A 24,984-nucleotide genomic window follows, 5' to 3' on the forward strand; every position below is an offset into this window, starting at 1 on the left:
TGCTCTGGTTGGGGGCGCTCCCGTCCCTCCCCCCCAGGCCCCACCCCCGCCGATGGGCTGGCCCGGCTCTCCCTGCCGAGAGATGGGCCGGCCCGGCGGCGCGCGGGCAGCGGCGGCGGCGGCGGCCCAAGATGGCGGAGCTGCAGCTGGACCCGGCGATGGCGGGGCTGGGAGGGGGTGGCGGGAGCGGGCTAGGCGAAGGGGGCGGCCCAGGCCGCGGTCCCCCGAGCCCTCGCCCCGCTGGCCCCACGCTCCGCGGGCACAGCCGCCCGCCCACCGCCACCGCGCAGCCGCTGGAGCCGGGTCCCGGACCGCCCGAGCGGGCAGGGGGCGGTGGGGCTGCCCGCTGGGTCCGGCTGAACGTGGGCGGCACCTACTTCGTGACCACCAGGCAGACGCTAGGCCGGGAGCCCAAGTCTTTTCTCTGCCGCCTCTGCTGCCAGGAGGACCCGGAGCTGGACTCAGACAAGGTGCGCCCCGCCCTTGGGCGCGCCCCCGGCCTTCGGACCCCCTACTTCCTCCTAGGCTTTTCCCCCAGATTCCTGCGACACGCTTCTCACCGGCGGGCACCGCGGGCTAGGGCCCCCTCCTCCTCCTCTTTCCCCTCCAGACGAACTCTGGGGGCTATTCTCCCCCATCCTCAGGCTCACCAAGGCTCTCTCTCTGACCCCGCCCTTCGTTCTCAGCGGCTTCCTTGCCCACCCTCACCCTCGAAAACGCACTCCACACCTCTTCTTCGTGTTCCTCTCTGCGTCTGTCATCCCAGCCCCTCGGGTCTGGATGAGTTTTTCCCTGGCTCCTTGTCAGCCCCTCACCTCCTGTGCCAGATGCATCCAGAACTGGGTCAGGGTGAGCTAAGACATCTTTGTAGCTTTCTCAGAGTTCTTCTCGGACCGCTTTGCCAAGTTGGGTGAAAGCCTGGGTCTGATGACGGCTTTGACAGCTGCAGGAAGTGCTTCTCATGGTATCACACTTCTTTTCCTGCGCTCCTGGTCCCTGAGCTCATATCTGGTAACTGTCACTGTTTTAGGTTTGTATTTGAGATCCAGTACATTCCTTGGAAATAGGTTATCATTTGCCGGTGCAAACCTAAGCTGACCCGTTAAGACCAGAGAAAATGAAGACCCAAAAGTGCCCTTGGGCAGGATGCATGGCTGCTAACCAAAGAGTTGAGAGGTGACAAGACACTTAACCCATTTCCAGTTTGAGCTGTTGCTTGAATTTTTTTTTTTAACTTTACACATTCATCTTTTAGTTTCCAGCTTAGAGGCACTGACCATTGCTTACACCACATTATATCCCGTATAGCACTCAGCTGTTACCTTGCAACAGAATTGGGGGTGGGTAAACATTGGTCAATTCTATTTATTCATCTACCTTTCCTGTAATAAACCTGTCCTGCCCTAACTGTAAAGAGTTTCCAAAACCCTTGCTTAAAAAGAAATTATTTTTATCTATCCTAAATCTTCCTTGTTGCAGTTGAAGCCAGTTTCTTCTTGTTCCCTTTACTGTAAAGATGAGTAGGATTAAAACTGCTCAGAGCCAAGTCCTGGCAGTGCCAAGCTTCCTTTGAGCACAGAGCTGGGGTGTGTGAATTACAGCTGCTAGTGCAGACTCCCACTGAAGTTGGCCCTGAGCTCAAGAGCATTGCCAACTAAACAGAGGTTTTCTTAGAATTAGGAATGTGATTTGGGGACAATAGAGGAGTCAGAATGTCCATCTCAAGCAAAAATTTAGATCATGCAACTATGGCATTTTCTTCCTCCGTTTCTTTAAGACGAACATCCCAAAAGAAGAATGTTGGTAATTGTGTCCAAGTAAAGACTTTAGAAGTTCAAGTTACCACCTAGATGTACATTTGTCACCCTCCCTGAAATGATCTTAAAGTACAAGATACCTAAAGGTGGCCCTCTTGCCAATAGTTTGTTATAAACATCTAGCAAAACTTGCCCTCTCACTGGTGAATTGTGACAGAGTTTGAAATGCTGCCCTGATTTAGTCTGAAAGCTCAGCAGTGATACCCTTATGTTTGGTTGGCAGGACGAGACAGGGGCCTATCTGATTGACAGGGACCCCACCTACTTCGGTCCTATCCTCAACTACCTCCGCCATGGGAAACTCATCATCACGAAGGAGTTGGCAGAAGAAGGTAAGAACAGTGCTTGCATGGGCATTTTCAAAGTTCAGGTCCAGTCTTTAAAATCTGTTTCACAGATTTGAGTTTTAAGCTTTTCATCCAGCTCATGTGCAAATGTAGCAAAGGTTTATGAAAGTAAGTAGGGAGCCTCCACTTACCTAGTCTGGTCTGAGGGGGTCTAGAAGGAGCCCCATTGGGCCCTCTTCAGCCCCCTTCATGAGAAGGAAGAGAACTCAGTTTTGGAAATAGCCTCCAGAGTTTTCTCTGAACCTGCAGAATTGTCAGGATCCCTTTTTACATTTAGTTATTACTAGCAGTGAATGTCTACAGCCTGGAGCAGCAAATCTCTGACACATAGTTATTTATCCTTTCAATTTTAGTTTGAACTTGCAGCTGTAAGAAAAATAATAAAGGCTTGGCCTCATTTCTTGTAGGACTGGTCTCATGCTTCCTTGTAAATTTTTGCAGCTGACCTAATTCATCATCCAGCCCATTGTCAGGTGCATCGTTAGTTGACTCATCTTTTTGGTTTGTAGGGCATTTGGACGTCAGTGGGTCTAGACATCTTTCTGAAAGGCTATCGTGGTCTCATTGAGGCATTCAGTTGAAGATTGAATGGGTCCTGTCCCTAAATCCAGGACACCCTGATCTGGGAGCTTTAACTCTGTATAAGAAAGCTGTAATGGCTGTGCTAGTTAATGAAGTGGCTGCAGAACACTGCTGTTTCAACCAGTCAAAAGAAGAATCACCTCCCCCCAATTTTAATGCCCCCCCACCTTTTTTGACATTTCAAATGCATACAAAGTAATGGGATTAGTACAATAAATTCCATTCACCCAGCATCCAGCTTCAACAATTACCAACTCATGGGTAGTCTTGTTTCTTGAAAATAGGACTGTTATGCATCTTTTCTAATGCCATTAAAAAAAAAATTATTTTGAAATAATTTCAAACTTAGAGAAAAGGGCAAGAATAGTACAAAGAACTCATTTTACACAGGTTCACCAATTTTTAACATTTTTTGGTCACATTTGCATTGTCATTCATTTATCCTCTCTCCTCCTCCTCCTCCCCCCTATTCTTTCTCTCCCCTTTCCGCAGTTTTCATTTCTGGACTATTTGAGACTAGATTACAGACTTCATCCCTTAATGCTTCAGTGTATATTTTCCAAGAACAAGGGCATTCTCTCATGTAACCACAGTATAGTTATCAAATTCCAGAAATTTAATATTGATAAATACTGTGTAGCTTGTATTCTGATTTTGTCAATTGTTCCAATAAAGGTCTTTATAGCAGATTTTTTCCCTGGTACAGGATCCCACACCCCATCTAGTTGTCCTGTCTCAGGATTGGTTGATTTTTGTTTAGCGTGGGATTCTTTCAGTGACTGCCTTTTATACTGTTCACATCATCAGCATCTTAGTGTATTTGGTTCTCATAAATTTTGCACACACATACGCACCCTTTTGGTCATTTTTAGGACAAACTGGGTAAAAATTGCAAGCTCAAGAGTTGTCTAAAGGGGCTAGTTCCAGGGACTAAGTGACACCTGGTAAAGGTGTCCTGCAGCTAATGGACAGGTGCAGGGAGAGCTGGGGGGAAGGTGCCAGGTGGGAAGCTGCAGGGATATAACGGGGTAAGCAGAGCAGACCTTTGTGCTTCACTCACTCACGTTGGGAAAAAGGTCATGGGTAACACACCAAACAGCAAAGAAAGTTTCCCGGGCTGAAAAGAGACAGACTAGACTTACATTTGAAAAAATGTAGCTTGTTAGCAAGCCTGTCAACTCCAGCCTCTTCCTGCTGTGTTAGGGGAACTGGCACACATCTGACTGCATGTTGGTTCCCATTTTAGGTGTGCTGGAAGAAGCCGAGTTTTACAACATCGCATCTCTTGTGCGACTGGTTAAGGAAAGGATACGGGACAACGAGAACAGAACTTCACAGGTGATGGGTTCAGGGGAAAGTATCTCAAGAGCCTCTCTTTGTCCACGCGTCTGGGTGTGATTTGAAGTGGGTGATGTGTTGGGCGAGAGCCCTGCCTCTCCCCTTAACGCAGAGGGCTGTGTGGAACACTGCCTGCCTGCCTGCCAGACAGCCAGCGATACTCCGCCAGACTCGTTCAGAACAAGGAAATAAGAGAAGAAGAAAATCACATGGAAAATGAAACAGCCCCTTGTCCCTTTAGAAGAACAGGAGGTTGTGGCTGCTCGCCAGCCGGCAGTGGGAGGAGCCACAGTAGTTTAGGTTCAAAGCCTGTTCTTTCCAACAAAGAGTCTGTCTGGGAGATGCCCACACGGAGGCCAGAAGAGGTCTTGCTTCCGCCTTTTGGCTTCTCTGTTAGGACCAGCCTTTAGAGTGTGACCATGTTACATCCAGCTCCTGAGTGCTGCTTAAAACCAGTCTCATGGCAGAGACCGCAGAAGCAGCTTATGTATGAATCATGCTTCTAAGAAAATAATGCCAAGCTTCTCTTTTTATTATAGAGTCTAGATTTTTATGTTAACCGAGTAGATACAGTAACAAAAATCAAACACAGAATTTGCCATCTAAGGGTTGAAGGTACAGCTCAAGTGGTAGAGTGAATGCTTAGCATGCACAAGATCTTGGGTTCAATTCCCAGTACCTCCTCCGAAAAATAAATAACTAAACCTTAATTACCTTCCCTCCAAAAAATAAAAAAAAAATTTAAGAAAAGCAAAAAACAAAAGAAAACAATGATTAGTCATGCAATAAGTATTCTGGTTTTGAAAAAAAAAATTGCCACCTAGCTTGAGAAGGGAAGGCAGTAAAGCACACTTAGCTTATTTCATGTCACACCACCCATCCTGTGTCTTAAGTAAGTGGCCCCAGTAGCTTCTGTTAGGCCCCTGTGATTCTGTGACTGATAGAAGAAGGTCCATGCCCTCAAGAAGCTTAAGGTCAAGCAGGAAAAACACTCTTTCATGTAGTTAGGCTTTATTGTAAGAAAGTTTAGCTGCAGTTAAGGGGGGGCAGAGTGGAACTCTAGCTTGAAGGACCTCTTATCAGATGCTGGTGGTGGATGCTTTCTTGAGATCTAATCTAATGCAGTGTAGAATTTTCCTGCAAATAAGAAGAAGGCAATATGTTTCTTTTCAAAAGCAAAAAGTAATTCCTTGCCCTTCCTGTGTTAGACTTCATGTATCAAAACTTTTTGGCTCTGAATGAAATTATCTGGATAAATATCTGACACCTGTGATTAAAAATTAACTCTCTTAGTTGTCTTATCTCCAGCACTTTGCAAAGGTGGAGAGGACTTATTTAGTTCTCTTCCATCTGGTCAGTGGCTGAAAGCCTCCTTTTTAATGTTCAAAGATGAATTTGTGGTTAGTTTGCAGATTATGTTACGAAATATAATCTAGTGTCACCAGTCTCTTTGCCATCTCATGACATCTGTCACTATTACTGATACGTAATAGCCTAGATATTCTGAAAACCTAGCCTTATCCTCAGTTTTCCACATTCCAAAAAAAAAAAAACTTTTGATTGCTTAGTATAAATTTTGGTGGTACCATAGATTATATAATTTGAAATCATTCAAATCATGGTACCTGAACACTCAGCTTTTTGCCATAGCTAGTTCCTTGAGAGCATTGTAAGGTTTCTGTTTGATGACAGCAATTAAGTTAATTAAGCCTCTGGATTCTGAGGCTGGTGGATTTATACCCAGTTGGAAGCTTTTTTACTCTAGGAATGTCAAGCCCCTTTTGATGTTAATTGATCTTTCCATCTGTCCTCTTTATTTAGTGAAACTCTGGGCATTGGATTTGATGTTGTTCAGGGATGTCCTCTTTTGCCTTTGTCCCACGTGGCTGTAAGGCTGAGCATGGATTTCCGTGACTGTCCCTTCAAGCACATTGTCTCCTCTAACATGTCTGCACTGAAAGGAGGCACACCTGGCGGACATTCCGGTGAAGCCCAAGATATGGAGCATCTACCACACCTTTTTTCAGTGCCTTCACATCTCTTTCAGATGGTTTCCACCATTCTGCTACTCTGGTAATACCTTTTGGCTAGGTGATTAATCTTGGTGCATTTGAGAGCACCAGTGGTTTACTTTGGAAGAGAAAACTAAAAGAGAGGCAGTGCAGTTATCTTAAATACCTGGGGCTTTGACAGCAGTGGCCGCTCTCAGGTCTTTTGTGATGCTCTGTATCTGATAATACAGAACACCTGGTTGTTTCTGAAACACATGGTTAGAGTAATTGAAATCGTCAGATTTGTCCTGTGCTGTTTTATATGGAAGGAGTTTTTTTTTTTTTTTAACCTTAGTACCTTGTTTGATAATAGCTGTACCACGTTTAGAAGGACAAAGTATAGAAGAAAAAACATAGTGTTGTCAGGCAGACCTGGGCTCAAGTCCTAGCCAGTCCACTTAATTGCTGTACAGTTTGCACAAGACACTGTGCTCTGAACACCAGTGTCCGACGTGTCCCACGTGTAGAAGGAAGCCAGCACCTGCCTTCCGGGACTGCCCTGAAGATTAGAGGAGAAGGGTGTCACCCTTGGGGCTTGTAGCACTCAGTAATCAGTAGCTGTTTTTATTCATCCCGTATTTCTCAAGTTGCTCTAAAACTAGTTTTTCAGAAAGCTGAAGCCAACTTGCCCTATTGAAAAAATGCAAAATTTTCATCATTCTTGAAGAAATAGCCTGTATTTTCTTAAAATCGTATTGAGCATAACTGACTCTTCTCTCCATGACCGGGCATCACTGTTATGAACCTGGGTTGCTGTTTGTGCCACATGCCCTTTGAGATGGGCGGTGGATGTGCGGCTGTTGGACCCAACACTGAGTCCCCCCATGAGCCTGCAGTTGTCCTGTGAATGGGAGCCTCCATCTGGCGAGTGTGCCTCCCCAGCCACCCCCACCCTCTCGTGACTGGCTTCTCGTCCCCTGTGGGCTACATCACAGGTTTGAGGGCTTCTCCTGTGGGTAAAGTGTAGGGGCCTTAGTGATAAAGCTTTGGGGCACCCATTTTGGTTGCTCAGCCTTTTGGATTCTGGCTTATGTTCTAGAGAGTTGAGTCTGGCCAGCAAATGACGTCTCTCTGAATCTCTGATACCAACTGGGTGACCAAGAGATCAATCCTCTTCTGACACTGACCACCCAGAATCAGCGTCAGACTGCTCAGGTCTCAGGGCTCTGTCCCAAAGATGCCCTAACTTTAGACGCCAGTCACAAGTCCTAGGTCCCCAGGTTACTTGCTCTTCTGTCCAACTTGCCTGCAAATTCAAGGGTTCCCACAGTGCCCCCTTCACATTCAGTAATTTACCAGAATAACTCATAGAACTCAGGAAATGCTACACCTGCTAATATAGTTGATTATGAAAGATGCAAATGAACGGCCAGATGAAGGGATACATAGGGTGAGGTCCTAATGAGTCCTGAGGGCAGGAGCCTCCGTCTGTGTAGTTAGCATTCGCCACGCACCACCCACACAGCACATGGATGTGTTTGTCAACTTGGAAGCTCCCTGAACCCCGTCACTTAGGGGTTTTTAAGGATTTTTCGTTAGGTAGGAAAGGTTGATTATATCATTGGCCTTTGGTGATGGAACTCAGTTTCCAGCCCCTCTGGTGGGGCTGAAAGTTCTAACCCTTTAATCACAGGCTTGCTCTTTCTGGTGACCAGCTCATTAACAAACAAAAGACACTGCTGTCACTCAAGAGACTCCAAAGGATTTGGGAGCTCTGTGCCAGGAACCAGGGACAAAGGCCAAATGTTTGTTTTTTATCATACTATACTTCTGTAGTAGGAGTATTACCGTGTAACACAGAAACACTTTGACTTCCAGGTAACACCAGGAGAAGGTAAATAGCTTGAAAAGTTGTACATTATGGGACCCCAATTTACTGTATCATTCCCATAATAAGGTATCACCCTGAATAAACCAAAATATGGTCTGCATTTCCAGCATGTGTGTCTCCTATAATGACTTCAGGACAAAATGTGACTTTCGTGTCCTAAGTAATTTTACTCTTACTTTCTACTTTAGGAAATTTCTCGCATGATTCATCCCTCTGAAGTGCAAGATTATTTTACCTACTGATTCATGTTTTTGGACCCTTTATTTTCTTTGTTTCCTTGGATAAGTTTTTATTGAAAAACGACAGCTGCTTGTAAAGGGGACAGTGGGTGGCTGCCAAGGGAAAAAAAATGTGAAACTCCTTTCCAGTGTCTGTTCTCTTGAAGAGCTTCACTGAGGCAGCTGCAAACCGTTGTGTCCTTGAAAATCGTTCTTCACAGTCTTTCTGTGGTTGTCGCAGGGCCCCGTGAAGCACGTGTACAGGGTCCTGCAGTGCCAAGAAGAGGAGCTCACGCAGATGGTGTCCACGATGTCTGATGGTTGGAAATTTGAACAGGTAATGTTTCTTAAGTGGTAGCAGCCCTGTGTGTCAGCCTAGGAGTCCACACTCTTCCAAGTCATCATCTGTAGCCAGTTAATCATGCTAGGAGTTGGGTAGGGCTGGGTGTGATCCTCTTCAAAAACGGGAGCAAAGAGGGGCGAGGGTATAGCTCAAGTGGGAGAGCATGTGCTTAGCACACACGAGGTCCTGGGTTCAATCCCCAGTCTGCCATCAAAAACAAACAAACAAAAACTAATAATAAATAAGCAGACCTAATGACCTCCCCGACACCCAAAAGAAAAAAAAGGGAAAAGAGAACCACCCCATGTGATTCTTTGCACAGTTGGACGTGGTGAGTGGGGAGAACTGAGAACAGCTTCGTAGCCAGAATTTTGACTCAGTTGTGCCCAGAGGTTGCCAGCCAGCTTGTTTAGGCTTGAAAGTGCCTCTCTGGGATTTTTCTCTCCCCTCCTCAGAGGTATTCCTTCCAGAAGTGCTCTGTTGACACATCCTAGAATAAGCACGTAAAGAAGACTCGAGTTCAGCAGCAGCCCTCCCTTTGCTTACCCCGGGTCAGCGCCGCGCCATCCTGAGCGCGTGCACTGCCCTCCACACAGAGCGCTGTGCGCAGGTGCGATGTGAAAGGCTCAGCCGTGGTCATTTCCTGTCAGTCGATTTCTGTTCTTCATCTTTATGCTCACGATCGAGGCATCAGAACAAAGGGTCTGAGAGCAGGATTTTACTGCTTTCTTCCATTAGATGGCAGAATTGTTCATCTGTTGTCTTCAAGACATGGGGAGGCTGAGCATGAACAGGGTGACTGTCTTATAAATTGAGTGAATCACGCCTGTTTTTATGTAGAGTTGAAGAGGTCAGTTGAACTGTCACCATGAGCTTACCTTCTTAAATAAAAGTTGCTCTCTGTGCTCACAGTATTATGTTACAGATAAACAGACAGGTTTCTCTGTCTTCAGAGCCGACACTGGATGATTCCACACAGAATCAGCTCTGTTCGTGTCGGCCCAGTTCTTGTTCAGGTGTCGGCTGCAAAATGCTGCCATGCTTCCACTCCAGAAGTATTTTCCCTGGTGCAAAGTTTTAAGCAAAGGATATTTTAAAAACTTTAAGTATTCTTTGTGAAACTGATGAATAACTTTTTATTTTTAATTTTTTTTCAACTTATGAACGTCCTGTGGGAGGACACGGTGTGCTCCCACTGACTCCATTACATGGATGAGGAAGTTAAGGCGCAGGAAGGCTGAGGTGTCCGCAGCCCGGTCATAGGGCAACTCGCTCGTGGTCTCCCGACGTGAGGCCTTACAGACCTGCCGGATGACCTCACTCTCCAGCTCAGAGTCTCCTTCTGCTTGTGGATTTCCTACTTAGACGAGATCTTGAATTCAATTCTCCAAAAAGATTAGAAGTACCAGCAGCATTTGACCTATGGTAGCTCTTCAGGGACTCGCTTGGTGCTTCCCAGAGCCTCCCGAGTGCTGGCCCCCTGGCTAGGACTTCTGCCTAAAGATGAGCCAGCTCTGTGTAGGTGTTCTGGCAGAAACAGGTGTCCATTTTCATTCACAGAAACATTCTGTTTCCCCTCAGCGTTTGCCTGAGAGAAGGTGATCGTGGTAATCCTGGCTGCTGCCTTTAGCCTTGTTTCAAGTGCCTGGGCAAGGGAGACAGGTCCAGAACTCACACTTTTCTTCTTCGGGGAAACCTTGTCCACGACACCCTGATGAGTGAGTGGGATCCTGTTATCCCCCAAGGCTGTGAAGGGTCCGGAGACTTCTTCATCCTTTGAGAAGCAAAACTACAAATTTCAGTCAGGAGGAGGGCTTGGTTGTCTGGCACTTTAGTATTTTAAGACACCATTTGTGTGTTCACCATATTCTCGTTTTATCAGCTAATCAGCATTGGATCTTCCTATAACTATGGAAATGAGGACCAGGCAGAATTCCTCTGTGTTGTCTCCAGAGAACTAAATAATTCTACCAATGGTATCGTCATAGAGCCGAGCGAAAAGGCAAAGGTAAGTCACTTCGCCTGAATTTTGTCTCCGACTCTGTTCCCAGCCCCTGCACGGGCCTTGCCTGAACTTTTGCTCGCTGTTTCTTCCCTTTCCTTTTCAAGCCAGCTTTACATTTCCCCTTCATTTTGGCCTTTTGACTGTTGCACTTGAATTCGGGATTTTTGGAGCAATGACAGGTTTTCACTTAGGACACGTGAACTGAAATAGGGCAGTCTCGTCCCAGCCCCTGTCAAATCAATGAAACAGAAAAGCTTATGGCCGCTAACTACTATAAGGTGAGGATTCTGAAACTGAAAATCAGAAAGTATTTTGCCTTTATTTTTTGAAATTGTTCTCTTTTTTTGCTATCTCAAGAGAAAAGATACTTGGTTACCTTTGTGACTCCCCCCTTGTTCCCTTAAGTTACTGGAAAATTTCTGTACACTGTTACCTCTTCTTCTTCCATGGTGCTCCCTCATACACACACACCCACACATGCTTCCAAATCATCAGTATGCGATGAGCTTGAACCGTGTCCTTTAGCATGGGCGAAGTGGTCCAGCAGCACATAAACTTCAGGCCCAGCCACTTTCAGCAAGAGTTTTTTGCAACTGAAGTGCTTCAGGGGAGGTTGCCCTGCTTCCTGGGGTAACAGGGATTGTTGTGCTGCTCGGTGGGGTCCAGTGGAAAGCAGCTCTGAATCTCTTTCTGTTCTCTCAGCAGTCTGGTAAGCAACCCCAGCCTAAACACGGTCTGCATCCAGGGTCTTAGGCCTCTCCCCCACCTTCCCCTTCCAGATTCTTCAGGAGAGAGGATCTCGGATGTAAACTCCAGAATCCTAAATTGTCAAGAGAGCAACGCAGCAGAGCACCTCTGTGAAGTTAAATCTCGCTCCTGTACAGTAACCGAGCTACTGCGAAGCAAAGCTGAGCCTGGCCTCCCCAGTGGAGAAGTGTTCTGGTCAAAACCAAAGGAATCCCACCCCCACCCACAGGAACCTGAAGACACGCAGCTTCTGGCTGCAGAATACCTTTTCAGAAACCTGCTTTTGTTTTCTTAGCCAGTGTTATAACAAATCTTTACAAGAGCAGCTGGGTTGGGTTCCCAGTTGGAGCCCTTCTGGGGATCTGGGAGAGGGGAAGAGGAAGGCCCAGCTCCTTGCACATGCTGTACTTCAAGGAGGCTGGAGTGGACAAAAGAGCCATGTTTTCACCTGAGTGTGCCACGTTGAATGTTGCAGCCGCTTTGTAACACCATCTTTTCCCTCCTGTGCACCCCCAAGTAATGCAGCAGATGCAAAGGATTCTAGCTTCAGTTGGTTGAACTGAGGTTTGGATAAAGGATACAGTTGCCAGAGTACTCCACATTCCTATGAGCAAAGCCTCCTTGAGGAGGGGGAGGATGGGGTGTCCTTGGTTGTGGTTGGAGATTGGGGGTGGCAGCTCTGGATTCAGGGCACCCAGCTGCTACCATGTTCAGCTTTGCCTCATTTGTCTCCAGCAGCCTGGACCCTCCAGATGGCTTGCTTTCTCCCTGAGAAGAGGTTCGAGGCAGGCAGCATCCTGCACTGAATCAGGCAGGCAGGCAGACAGGAGCTTTAGGTCATCGGTGTAACTGCTTCTGCAGCCTTTTCTTGCCCTCCATTGGCCCATCTTCCTTCCCTGACTTTTTAAACTCGGCCGAGGATAAAGGGACTTAGGACCCTCTGTTGATGGCTTGGGGTAGGGACGGCTGTTTCTTTGAAAGTTGCCAAATATGTTATGTTGTAGTATCCAAAAGTGTTGTCATTTCTGTGATCGTCCCTTGGAAATGGCCTTGACTGGAAGCGTGACATTTGTTTGTGTGTCTTCCTGACTTCTAACCTTGGCAGGCCTGCGTCACCACAGTGTCAGTGACCCCACACCATCCCCCGCAGTGTGTGTGCGTTTGCTGGGCGACCTGAGGATGCCTGCATCTCTGACCCCAGCCCTCACCGTCACTTCTTTCTGTGGAGTGCCAAGGAGCAAAGCCTCCTCAGAACTGGACCTGCTCTCTGGGCTTTTGCGTCTGGGTGAGCAGTCATGGAATGCCAAGGGGCCAGAGGATCCTTATTTTTCCCCAGATGACTTTCATAGTGTGGCCAGTGGTCTGGAGCAGGGGACAGTGCCCCTGGGGGTTGCTCCATCCATAAATGCCCCCTCAAGCCCATGGCTCCTGGGCACCTTGGGAGCTGAGGTTCATTCTCTCTGCTCCACAGCTCAGCTGCTCACTCAGTGGGTCTGGGGTCATAGTTTTTTGGAAATGACTGTCGACTGTGCCAATTGTCTTTTGAGCCTACGACCTACTCCTGCCCAGATGACATAGCTCCTCTCCAGGGGTCTCACACTGACCTTAATCCTCTGTGTGCGGAGCAGGAGAGAAACGTGTGCACAGGGCGCCCGCGCACCAGTGTGAAGGTGCGTGTCGGCCCTGCAGTCCGGCCGGTGCCCAGGACTTCTACAGCTGTGATGTTAGAGGCACCTCTACCTAGGAAAAAAGCAGTTGCCCCTTCAGAAAGGTGCCCGGCATCCATTCTGTCATCTTTCAGGAAAAAAGAAAAGTTTTGAGTGTGTCAAGGAAAAGCTGCTCTGACCAGAGCAGCACGGAGGATGATGGGTGAGGTGCTTTTTGGCCAATTTGAGTAAGTAACATCAGACTGAAAGGAGGGAAAGCAGCTTCATCCGGGACCTCGTGCCCAGTCAGATCTGCTTTCCTGGGGTTCGCCTTATACTCATCCTCTGGTCCACGCCAGTGGGGAGGAGCCAGGAGGGCTGCAGGGCAGCCGTGGGCCAGCCACCAGAATGCACTATGAGCTCCAGTGCGTTTCTCAGAGGTCCACAGTGGGCCCTGTGGAAAGACTGTGAGCCCCTTCCTGAGCGCTCTGAGACTCGGGCGGTCTCTCTGCTCTCCTAGAGGGCTTCTTTCACCAGGCTCCCCTCCTCATGGCAACCCGACGACGGTTTCAGTTGTTCCAGTGCTCCAGAAATCTGAGGAGGATTTGTTTCTTAAGGCTTCTGGAAAAGTATTGTACCCAAGCCCGTTGTGAACCAAGTTGGTGTTTTTTCTTGGAAGCCTTTTCCCTCCAGGAGAGTCTGGCTGATAGCTCCAGAGAGAGGTCTGGCCACTGGCTTGGGGGTATCCCGTGACCAGTGACCCACACTTCCCAGCTGCCCAGTGCAGCCACATGCAGAGCATCTCCCTGCCTCACTGTCTGCCCAGGTCCGAGGCCACAGGCAGTGCAGGCCAGGCCTGTGGAGCGGCCTGGCATCTCCTAAGTGATGACACAGTAACACGCATCTGTCTTTTCCTCAGAGCCTGCTCTTTCTTGGCAGTGAGGCGGGGCCCAGCCTCCTCTGGCGTGACTCCGTCTCTGCACCGTTGTTACTGATCTCAGGGGTGTCAGTGGGGTGCAGAGGAGGCAAGGACAGACAGATGCTGAGGGAATAGGGCTGAGAAGTCACCCGCACCCTCCAGCGTGGCCTTTGATCCAGACCTTAGGGACCATGCCTGTCACTTGTGCGTGCCCTTTGTTGACCATTTGTGTGTTAAAGTCTGAAATGCTGTGACCCTTTTTTTTTTCCTGTCAATAAAGAGATGAAACAAAATTCTGAAATCTTGAAACCTTTGGTGTATGTTTTCTAGTACAGCAGCCTCCTTGGTTTCTGCTGTCACTTAACTAGTGATGATTCTTCAGCTGTTCTCAGGAGATGAATTTCACTGCACCTTTTCTATTTTTCTAGTGGGGCTTCTTACAAAGTCCTCACGTCTGCTGTGAGACTGCCCGAGGGGGTGCTGGGCCTTCTTCCTCCTGGCTTTCATTTTACTGAATCTGAAAGGACCCAGAGAGTGTCAGGGAACAGACGGTGGGGACAGATGGGCTTCCCACAGGAGAGCCAGAAGGAGATGGGGAGAGGAGTATAAAATGGTTTTTAAGGGAAAAAATCCTCCTAGAAGAGAATCTGTGCCCGTTTTCTCTGCAGGGAAGAGGATAAGTAAGAAATAACGAGGATATGAGGTGAGAGTCAAGTAAGCAACAAGTGAAGTACTGAACACTAAGGCATCCTGCGGGGTGTAGGATCCTCAGAACGCGTTAGGCCGTCCCTCCCATAGGGTGCTTACGAGATGGCGTGTACACCCAAAGTTAGTGAACAAGGTATGGGGCTATAACAGCTCCAACGAGAGGCGGAGAGCATGGCAGTTGCTAACAGGTGGAGAGAGGAAAGGGCCCAGGGGACACGGGTGTCACAGCGGCAGTGATCACAGGACACAGTTACTGCTCCCAGACCTGGGAAGCAAAGGGAAGAGGCTCAGAGGAGGGGCCTTGGATTGGAGACACTGCCGTCTCGGAACTCGATGAGGCTGGTTCTGGGACAGTGGGAAACTGCAAACGAACCAGCTGCTGGAACCAGCCGTTGCTGCCCAAGCGGAGCTGTGGTTTCTCTGGTACCAGGAAGGAGCACATCTCTTCTGTTTTTCCTCTAGCCTTGTAGTCTCCCTCAAGTTCCCTGCAGCAGCTTCCCAGCCCCAGCAGCACAGGGCAGCCTGGAGGGTGGGGCGGGGCTGGGAGATAATTACCAGCTCTGCCGCCTCTGTGGCCACTCAGCATCCGTAAGCGCGCTTCTATGCACGTTTGAACATCATGCAATGGTAAAAACAACTTTGTCTCCATGTAACAAGTTACAGCTACTCTTTACACAAAGATGCTCTTAGCCTCCCCACAACATGAGACCCTGTGCAAAAAGCCATCGTTCCCAGGTCTGAAAAACAGTCACATCTATTTCTGGGCTAGGTTAATTACTCCTCAAATTGGCTTGGTGAGTTAGACAACACCCAGTTCCTGATGGGCAGCTCAGGCCACATGGTCACTTGATTTCCCATGGTTAGGTAGCAGGGGCTGTTTCTCAAAAGGGGAAGAGTTCTCTGTAAAAGGAGTCATGGGTCTGTTCCAAAACCCTGGAGTTCTGCACGGTGATTCTCCCGTTGGGGCTTGCTGGCAGCTCCATACGGCATCGTTTACAACAGATCGTTTGAGTATCACTAAATCTGCTCAAAGTCCAGGTGGCAGCTCAGAGCTAAATTTCTAATGAGAATCATACCACGCTGAAAGGTTTTCATCAGTGAAGCTTTCCCCTGGGGTGAACTGGTGTTACTCTGTTAAGCCAGTTTAATTCCTTAGTTTTTTATACACTGCAAAATTGTTATAAAATTATATAAAATGTTGCAAAGTTTTCTTTTGGGGGGCGGAGAGGAGGTAATTAAGGTTATTTATTTATTTATTCATTTATTTTAATGGAGGTACTGGGGATTGAACCCAGAACCTCATGTATGCTAACCATGTGCTCTACCACTGAGCTATACTCTTCCCACTGTTGCAAACTTTTCTATTATCAGTTTTACTTTAAAATGTTTTCATTAAGATCATTGTTTTCTGTGAGATCTTATGGTGGAAATTTAATTCAATTTAACCCAGATCTAGCTTTTTCCCTTGTGGGCTTTCTTTTATGGCTGTTACCTCCTCTGTGTTTATTTTCAAGTCAAATTTAGCAGCTCAGAATCTAAGTCTCATTTTTAAATTTGAGTCTCTTTAACATGTCAGTTTTCTGTTAATTATTTCAAGCAAAACACTTAACAAAATGGATAGAAGACTAGTAGTTTGTATTTCTTAGCTTTCCTGTAAGAAAATTGTGAGCAAGTTCCCTTGGATAGTCTTGGGTTTCTTTATGTCTGAGTTTGGGCTATTGCTTCTACTCACATTTCATTCTGATAACCTTTGCACATGCATCGTCTACACAGTTGGCAAATCAAAGAGCAAAACATCTTCAAAACATGCCCTACTTTGCACAATGATGATGGATAGCCAATAAGCACATATTTGGGGTGGGGGAGGTTTTGAAAGGCTCCGCAGAGTTCTTGAACTAGACCCTGAAGTTGGGGAGGGGTGTGGTTTTGGGCAGGTGCGGAAGGGTGGTTAGCCTGTGTTGCTCAGCTCTTTCACTTCTGTAAGGGTCCAAGCAAACATCGACTTCTTTGCTGCCATGTGCTTCACAGCCACTGCATGCCCAGAAATGTGCTGGGCACTGGGCAACCAAAGCTGAGTCACAGAGTCCTGCAGAACATCAAGTGGGAGGGGGGAGTGCTGGAGGCAAAGGAGCAGCAGCCAAGCAGCTGCTCTAGCGGTGGGAAGGTTCATCCAAACCTGGGCAGAGGCAGAGGGCTGGAAATGCTGAGCCAAATCAAGCCCCACTAAGATACTTACAGGCGGCCATATATTCAAGAATCACTACAAACCCTCAGCAGGATAAATAAAAACATACCTAATAATAAAACCAATGAAAATAAAATAGGGAGAAAATCTTAAAAGTCACCAGTAAAGGGGGAAAAAAAGACAGGTTACTTTCAAAGGAACAACATCAAGACAGCTTCTCAACAGAAAAATGTAAGCCATTCCAGAAGACAGTAGAATTAATTCTCCAAAGTGCTGAAAAGTCAGTTGCTCCCAGCCTAGAATTCTATCCCCAGTGAAAATATCTCTCAAGAATGAAGATGATATAAAAGCAACTTTGAGAACCAAAAACCTGAAAGTATTTGTCACCAGCAGACGTTATACTGAAGGAAATCCTGAAAGGTGTTCCTCGGGAAGAAGGAAATGAGCCCAGAAGCTAGAGACATAGGAAGGAGTGGAGAGCAATTAAAAGGGGAAATACATGGATTGATGGATGTAGATATTGACCATTTAAGCATTACTAGCACTTTATAGTTCTAAAATATATAAAGAGAATTAAAACACACAATAGTAAACGTTGGGATGAGATAAATGAAGTGAAAGTAGTCCAAGGGTTTGCATTATCTAAGATTGAAATAACACTATCTATTAGACTTTGATAAGCCATGGATGAATGTTATAATGTCTCAGGTAACTACCCCAAAAATAATAATAAAAGTGTAACTACCAAAGTAACAGGAAGGGGAACATGGAATAATAAAAAATCAATAATGGTCAAACTACCTTTCACTAGGAAAACAGAAAAATTATAAATTTGTGTGCAGCTAATGATCTAGCCTCAAAATTGATAGAACTAAGAGGAGAAATAAGCAAATCCACAATAATTCTAGGAATCTTGTCACGTCTCAGTTAAAACAGACCAAAAACCCAATAGGCATACAGCTGATTTTAACAGCATGATCAGCAAATGTCATTACTGAAATATGTAAAGCAGGACATCAAACAGCTGCAGAATACACGTTCTGAATTTGAAGTGCATGCGGAACAATTACCAGCATTGACCATGTTAGAAATCAACAATAAAAAATGATCATTAGAAAATACCTGTATTTTTGGAAATTGAGCAACGTGCTCCTAAATAACTCATGAGTCATAGAAGAAATCGTAATAGAAATTATATTTAGAACTGAATGAGAACAGTTCCCAACTTGTTTTATGAGGCTATCATGCCTTAACTCCAGAACTTGATAAAGGAAAATTACAGGCCAATCTCATTCATGAACATAGGTGTAAAAGTCCTAACAAACTATTAGCAAATGGAATATAGCATATATATAAAAAGCATAACTTGTTATGACCAAGAAGAGTTCATTCCGGATGCAAGGTTGGTTTAATAATTGAGAGTCATGTAACCCAACTATACTTCAATTTTTTGTGAATAAAGAAGAAAAATTGAAAATCAATAAATATAAATTTACCACATCAGCAGAATAAAAGAGGCAAATCTTATGATCATATCAAAAGATGCAGAAGAATAATTAGACAAAAGTCAGCATCCATTCCAGATAAAACTCTTAGCAAACCAGGAAAAAAAGGGAGTCTACATAGTCTGATACAGGGATCTGCAAAAAACTTACAGCAAATGTCATACTTAATGAGAAATGCTAAAAATATTTCCTCAGAGATGCGAAAATGAGAAAAAGATTTTCCATTTCTATCCAATAAGTAGGGCCAAGCTTACTTTTTTGGAGCAAAAGAGTGATACGTTGCAAATGTTTCAGAGCATGTATCCTGTCAGATGGGGAAGAATGGGAGGGAAACAGACTGACAAGAAGCGATCAGGGCTTCACTCATCCCTTTTCCTTCTGAGGATCAGAACTAGAATGGGAAGCAATAATCTTTAGAATCAGATAATGTTTCCTATCAGATAATGTTTGGATCACTCAACTTTAGACCAAGCAGGGGCCTTGAAATAACATCTTCTACAACATCCCTGTTGATTCACAGGAGAAGAACCATGGTCCTGAGAGATTAAACAAGTTGCCCAGGGTCCCACTGCCCCTTCATTGCCATTTTCCCTCTCTGGTTGGTAACGCAAGTCCCCCAAGTCCACTGCAAGGGACCCCAGGTGCAGCAGTGACTCCACCTCCTGGGCTGAGTCCGGGAGCTCTGGAGCAAAGAGTGTCCCGGAAGAGGCAGAACCCATCAGCGCCGCAGCATGTGCGGTGGCACATCTTTTGTCCTGCTGACGTCACAAGCAGGATGCTGGGGCTGGTCACGCTTGAATTGTGACATCAGGGAGCAAACATTGTGGGCAGTCTTGAGGAGTGGGGCCAACTTGATAGGGAGACCACAAAACAGCAACCAAAGGGAAAAGTGAGGAGGTGGTCATCAGACCTCGAGACATAAAGAGCTGGGGTGGGGGGACACCGGACAGGTGGGGATCCTCCCAGCAGCTGGTGAGGTGGAACCAGGGGTGAGGGCCCCGCACCTGAGTATCCAAGGGCTCTTTTTCCTCCCTCCACAGGGCAGCCAAGCCTCTGGCTCTCCTTGACATGCAGAGGGTTTCACGTAAGTACTTATGCTTTGATCTTTCTCCTGAAGAGCATTGGAAGTGGCTCCTTTCCCTGTCATGATGTGACTTCTTTCTGCCCACCCACCTTCTTGTCCAGGATTTGTTCCAGGAATTAGGGTTGGGACAAGGAGAACACAATACCCAATTTCTGCCCCCATGTGGGTTGACTGATGGCACAGTCCCTGTACCCCATGAGCAGAGAGCCACTTCCAAGAGAAGGACCGGCCCCTCCACTCCTCAAAGGCCCCTCTGCTCCTGCCTTGGCTCCAGCATGGCTTTGCTGTCTTCCCAGGGCCAGTCCAGGACCACATCCCAGCTCCGCAGCCCCCTGCCCAGCCCTCAAGACCTCCCCAAGGTCAGTTCCCGATGGATAATGACAACAGTCTCCACACATTTGAGGACCAAGTCCTCTGTCCCATCTGCCTGGAGGTGTTCCACCACCCGGTCACCACTGCCTGCGGGCACAACTTCTGCATGACCTGCCTCCAAGGTTGCTGGGACCACCAGGCTACTGTGGGCGAGACACTCTATTGCCCCCAGTGCCGAGAGAGCTTCCCCTCCAGGCCCCGCCTCTGCAAGAATGTCATCCTGGAGGAGATGGTGACCTGCTTCACCCAGGCCAAGGGGTCCTCACGGAACCTGGCCGGGCCTAGGGACGTGCCTTGCGACTTCTGTTCCCCCCAGAAGCTCAAGTCGGTCAAGTCATGCCTGCAGTGCATGGCCTCCCTGTGCGAGAAGCACCTGCGCAGCCACTTTGAGGACCAGGTGTTCCGGGGCCACCAGCTGTTGGAGCCCGTGTGGGATCTCAAGAGCCGGCTGTGCCGGAAGCACCGCAGGCTGCGGCGGCTGTACTGCCGCACGGAAGGCTGCTGCGTGTGCGGGGCCTGCCTGCTGGAGGAGCACAAGGACCACGACACCGCCCCGCTGGAGCAGGAGCGCGCCCGCAGGGAGGTGAGGCCGTGCGCCGGGCGGGGGGCGGGGCTCGTGGTCCTGAATCTGACACGGCAAATGGAAGTCTTTCCCAAGCCCCAGGCACACCTTTCCTTGGAGAAAAATGATGCAGCCAGTAGAGGGATAGCCACGAGGGTCATACCATGAGATGAAAAAGTGCTGGCAAGTTGAATGAATGAGGATCCAGAAATGTGTGTCATGAATCCTGTTTAAATTCTTTTGCATAGAATCAGGAAAGGCTAAAAGAGAACATAATTAAAATACAAACACGTGGGGCAAATCCCCTCCTATCTTCCATTTTCAAATTTTGTTTGCTGTCTTTGTATTGCTTTCTATGATGGAATACTTATATTCTAGACTTTTGATCATGTATATTGAATAACAGATAACCCCTGTTGATGGTCCCTGGCAAGACAAGGAGATCATGCCGAAATGTAAGCCAATTCATCACAGTTTCCTTCAGCTGACACTTTTTTCACAGCAAGACTTTCTCAACAAAAGAAGCAATGTGTTAATTTACAGTCTGGCATGAGCTTCTTATTTTGTTGTGGGTCAGCAACAGTTCATAGACAGGCACTTGGAATAGCAGTGTCCTGTAAGATATTGTAAAACAAGAAAATTCCCACCTCTGGAACAGGTGAGACTAAAGGCTTATGCAGAAGGACCTGGGGACACATGGCTGCCTGGGCCTGGCAGCACGGCTCCAGAGAGCCAAGGGCTCCATGTCTGATGGGCCCCTCCTCACCCCACTGCCTCCCAGGCCTCTCAAGCCACTGAACCCTCCCGTAGACATATCTCATGATCTGAAACCCTATGGTCATCACTGTGAAGCCTGATTCCTAAGGCTGGAGAGAGGGCCACTCAGGGAGTGAGAGACCAAGAGCAGAGGGGGTGGACCCTGGGCTTCCGCTCTGCTCATCCTCATTTCCATTCAAACCTCTTAGGAATGTAAGAAGTGCGTCTCTCCTGCGCTTTGACACAGGGCTGCTTACAGAAGAGGTTCTCCTAGGGCACTTCTCTGAATCAGGGGCCCTCTCCTCCTCCACCCCCTACTCTCACCCCAGGTTGAGGTTCGGAAGGTCCAGGCCAATGTGGAGAACCAGATGCTGATCATCACTTCCGACAGCCAGAAGCACCGGGGGCAGGTGGCCTTTCTCTCGGTAAGGTTGGCCCAGGCTCCCCCAGCGCCGGGGATCAGGCTGAGGGGAGCTCTCAGGGCTTGGATGGTGTGGGGCCAGGCAGACAGAGACGGGATGCCTAGGACGGCTCCGTGCCGTGATAGTGGGGTGTTGGGGTGGGGCTCAGAGATGCCGCTCTACACACCATCCTCCCCCACTCCCGCAGAAATTGATCCAGACAACTCGGGATGAGGTGAACACCTGCTTCTCAGAGATCATCCAGGAGGTCAAACAGCTGCAGATGAAGGTCTTGGATTTCGTGGAGAAGGAAGAGGCAGCCGCCCTGGGGAAGCTGGGCAGCTCCATCCAGCAGAGCCACAACCGGCTCCTGAAGCTGGAGGGGGACAGCATCTGGCTCCGCACCCTGCTCGCCAATCGGAACGACCAGCAATTTCTGCAGGCAAGGCCCCACCCCATGCCACCTCTGCCCCAGGCCCACCACAGCCTCCACTGCCCCTCCAGCCACAGACACAGACACACCCGAGCTGCCCAAACCTTAGATAAAATAATCAGTGTTTGGGGTTTGTGCTTATCTTAGGTCATCTGTCCTGAGTGTACACCAGCACCCGTGGCTTCTTCCTCCACCTCAGCACTCAGCCTATCCCTAACTTTCCTGCCTTTGTTTCCCCATAACAGTTGGGGAATCTGAATAACCTAAATTTCTCCAGACTCCTCCAAGCCAGGGATGGAAGTGAGACCAGAACAATCTGTACAGCCAGGTGTGAAATCCATTTTCCTTCCCCAGATGCAAATGCGTACCAGGCTGAGGAATAGGGGTCAGGGAGGGAGATGGCAGGAGCTTTCTCTATGCATGGAGCCTGGGGCTGCCCAAACCCTGTGCTTGGGAACTCCCAGCCCAGATCTTCATTCTTCAGTGGCCATCACATCCCTGAGCAGATTTCTAGGGTTATTGCTCACCTTGTCCCCCACGCACAAAAGGAGGCATCTGGCAAGGTTTTCACCAAGCAATTAAAGGCTCAAAAGAAACCCCCCTCCCATCCTTTTCTAAAACTTCGCTTTGCTTATTGCACTAGGCCACAATGGCTGCTGTGCCTTTGATATCCCTAATCTAAGGCATCCAAAAATCTAGGAGGAGGGGAGAGAGATGTCCAGGTTTGAAAACGGACAACTTTTCCCCCTGACCCATGGTTCTGGGGACCACTAAGCCCCTGGCATAAGCAGGAGCCCCTGGCATCTGCTTGGGCCCTGGCTAACACGTGGTACTGCTGGCCCCTCCTTGCATACAGGAGCTCCCCAGGCTGAAGAACTTCCCGGCCTGCATGGAACCCCTGATGGGCACCAACTGTGAGGAGAAGCAGAGCTTCCTCCAGCTGCCAGAGACCTTGGCGGAGCTCCGGACTCGGCTGGTGGACATGGGTCTCAGCTTCATCAACCAGCTCCTCCTGAAGGGTTAGTACCTGCTGACCTGGGGCCACTGGAGACTCACCTGCATTCTGGGGGTGGGACTGCCCTACAGGGCAGTGGTTGGGATTCCCGGCACTTGTAGAGAGCCCTGCCTGTCTGTGTGCACCTTCCCCAGGTGACTCAGCCTCCTGGAAGCCCATGCCTCTCTCTGGAAGGATGCTGGGCTGTGAAAGCACCCTCAGCAAAGCCCCTCCATCTTCCCCAGGCATTAAGATGAACTCGTATGAAGTGCTGCCCCCAGCTGTGGACAGGAAAACACTTCTCAAGTGTGAGTCCTCAGTACTGGGGTCCAGCCCCAGAGGTGGGAAAGAAAGGAGCAGGGCTCTTGGGTGCCTTGACTTACCCAGTCATACCTCCATTCAGGTCAGGGCTCCAGAGAGATGCCAGGTCTCTCCGGCCCTGACTTCCCACTCTAGACTGGAGGCCTCAGAAGGATTCGGCCTGTGACTCCAAGGCCTGATAGGAAGGGGAGGAGACTGTCCTGTCCCACCCCAGTAGGTAGGCAAGGTCCTGCCTACTGCCCAGAGGCCAGCTCTGCAGCTCTCCTGGCCCTGGTGTGGTACCTTCAACTAGGTGCCTGCCAGACTCCCCCAGACTTTAGCCAAGCCAGCTTGGATGACCCTGTCCATCTCTTCCTCAGACAACCTCCTTTTTCATGTGATGTTCCTCCAGCTCCTCTCCCAGGCTGGACTAGGAGCCAAGTGATTCTCTGAGAAATTGTCAGTGATTTCTCTGAGATCTCCAGGGTCAAGGTTGTATTGCCTTTGATGAATCCTTCTGAGCAATCTCCTCTAGGAGCTCTTGACTCTTCCTCAGTCCCACTGAATCTTGTGTCCTGAACAAACAAAAAGGAAGCTTATGTTAGGGTTTGGGGGGGGGGGGGGGCGGGTAGGGGGACGCTTGGTTCTCAACTTCTCTAGGAAGGCAGACCTTTGGACAGCACTCAACTAATCATTCCTCCAGACTATGTCATCACACACACACATCCTGGGCCAGAGTTGGAGACTTAAAGGGGGAGAGGGGACAGGGGAGCCACTCCTGAGAGCTGGGAGTGGAAGCATTTGGCAGCTTCTATGCCAAAGCCGTGGGGCTTCGCACCTCCCTCCTCCAGCTCTGTCCTGGGGCCGCTGACCTTGGACCCCTTTCCCATCCGCCTCGGCCCAGGTTACTGCAACCTGAATTTCGACCCCGCCACGGCCAGCGAGGAGCTGTTCCTGTTCAAGGAGACCCACTCGGTGCTGAACCTGGGCATCCTGCTGGAGCCCTACGCCGGGGGCGGCCCCTTCCGGGGCTTCAAGCAGTGGCCGCAGGTGCTGTGCTCGCGCGGCCTGGCCGAGGGCTGCCACTACTGGGAGGCCGAGGTGTCCAACTCGTGGATGTGCCTGGGCGTCACCTACCGCCGCAGCCCTTCGCTCAGCGGCCGCCCGCGCCGCAACATCGTCTACCTGCTGGGCCGCAACCCCTACTCGTGGTGCCTTGAGTGGGACTCGCTCAAGTTCTCCGTGTGGCACAATAACACGCAGACGGTGCTGCACGGCGGCTACCACCGCACGCTCGGCGTGGCGCTCGACTGCGGCGCCGGCTGCCTCTCCTTCTACGGCGTGGCGGGCGGCGTGAGCCTCATCTACCGCTTCCTCGCCGCCTTCCTGGAGCCGCTCTACCCCGCGGTCATGGTCAGCAGCGGCGCCTCGATCACGCTAAAGCAGCACCCGGAGGGGGAGGCGTAGGCGGCGGCAAATAAAGCTGGACTCTAGCGCTGGCTGGGCCCGCGGGGAGGGGCGCGCCGAGGAGGGTGGACCCCTGGCCCGGGGTTGAGGGATGGGCGGCGATCCTGCCTCCCAACCTGTTGCCTGGACTTCACCTGCGGCGCCCGGTGTTCCCGGGAGGACCTGGGGAATCCCAGGAAACAGGTGGGCCCCTCTGTCCCCAAGTGACCTCTGTCCACCACAAGGACGGCTCTGTGGCCTCCAGAGAGGAGGTTCCTGACCAGGGTGCACGGTCTCCACCGCCCCTGAGCCCCCAGACCCCACCAGAGGTCCCTGGCCTTGGTTCTCCAGGCTAGTCTTGGCGACTCAACACCAGGGGCTCAGGGATCTGTCC

The 24,984-nt window shown here is 49.1% G+C and overlaps 2 protein-coding genes across 2 annotated transcripts; both read left to right on the forward strand.

Moving 5' to 3' along the window:
* Positions 1–84: 84 nt before the first annotated feature.
* Positions 85–14,153, forward strand: KCTD2 (potassium channel tetramerization domain containing 2). Its single transcript, XM_010950789.3, has 6 exons — positions 85–470; positions 2,041–2,149; positions 3,993–4,084; positions 8,426–8,521; positions 10,410–10,535; positions 11,312–14,153. The coding sequence occupies exons 1-6, from the start codon at positions 132–134 to the stop codon at positions 11,339–11,341; spliced, it is 792 nt and encodes a 263-aa protein (XP_010949091.1). The 5' UTR covers positions 85–131; the 3' UTR covers positions 11,342–14,153.
* A 501-nt stretch (positions 14,154–14,654) lies between these two features.
* LOC105065806 (E3 ubiquitin-protein ligase TRIM65-like) lies at positions 14,655–24,984 on the forward strand. Its single transcript, XM_010950983.3, has 8 exons — positions 14,655–14,685; positions 19,252–19,326; positions 19,623–20,281; positions 21,346–21,441; positions 21,626–21,859; positions 22,707–22,869; positions 23,090–23,152; positions 24,049–24,984. Exons 1-8 carry the CDS (start codon positions 14,655–14,657, stop codon positions 24,609–24,611), a joined length of 1,884 nt encoding a protein of 627 aa, XP_010949285.3. The 3' UTR covers positions 24,612–24,984.

The sequence above is a fragment of the Camelus bactrianus genome, chromosome 16, assembly GCF_048773025.1.
Source record: "Camelus bactrianus isolate YW-2024 breed Bactrian camel chromosome 16, ASM4877302v1, whole genome shotgun sequence".
In the NCBI taxonomy this organism is placed as follows: Eukaryota; Metazoa; Chordata; class Mammalia; order Artiodactyla; family Camelidae; genus Camelus; species Camelus bactrianus.

Coding starts and splice junctions, on each gene's coding strand:
- LOC105065806 (XM_010950983.3), top strand. CDS start 14,655: ATGGCGTGTACACCCAAAGTTAGTGAACAAG. Junction 19,327..19,622: donor TGACATGCAGAGGGTTTCAC/GTAAGTACTTAT, acceptor CTGTCTTCCCAG/GGCCAGTCCAGGACCACATC. Junction 20,282..21,345: donor AGGAGCGCGCCCGCAGGGAG/GTGAGGCCGTGC, acceptor CTCTCACCCCAG/GTTGAGGTTCGGAAGGTCCA.
- KCTD2 (XM_010950789.3), top strand. CDS start 132: ATGGCGGAGCTGCAGCTGGACCCGGCGATGGCGGGGCTGGGAGGGGGT. Junction 8,522..10,409: donor ATGGTTGGAAATTTGAACAG/GTAATGTTTCTT, acceptor TCGTTTTATCAG/CTAATCAGCATTGGATCTTC. Junction 10,536..11,311: donor AGCCGAGCGAAAAGGCAAAG/GTAAGTCACTTC, acceptor TTCCCCTTCCAG/ATTCTTCAGGAGAGAGGATC.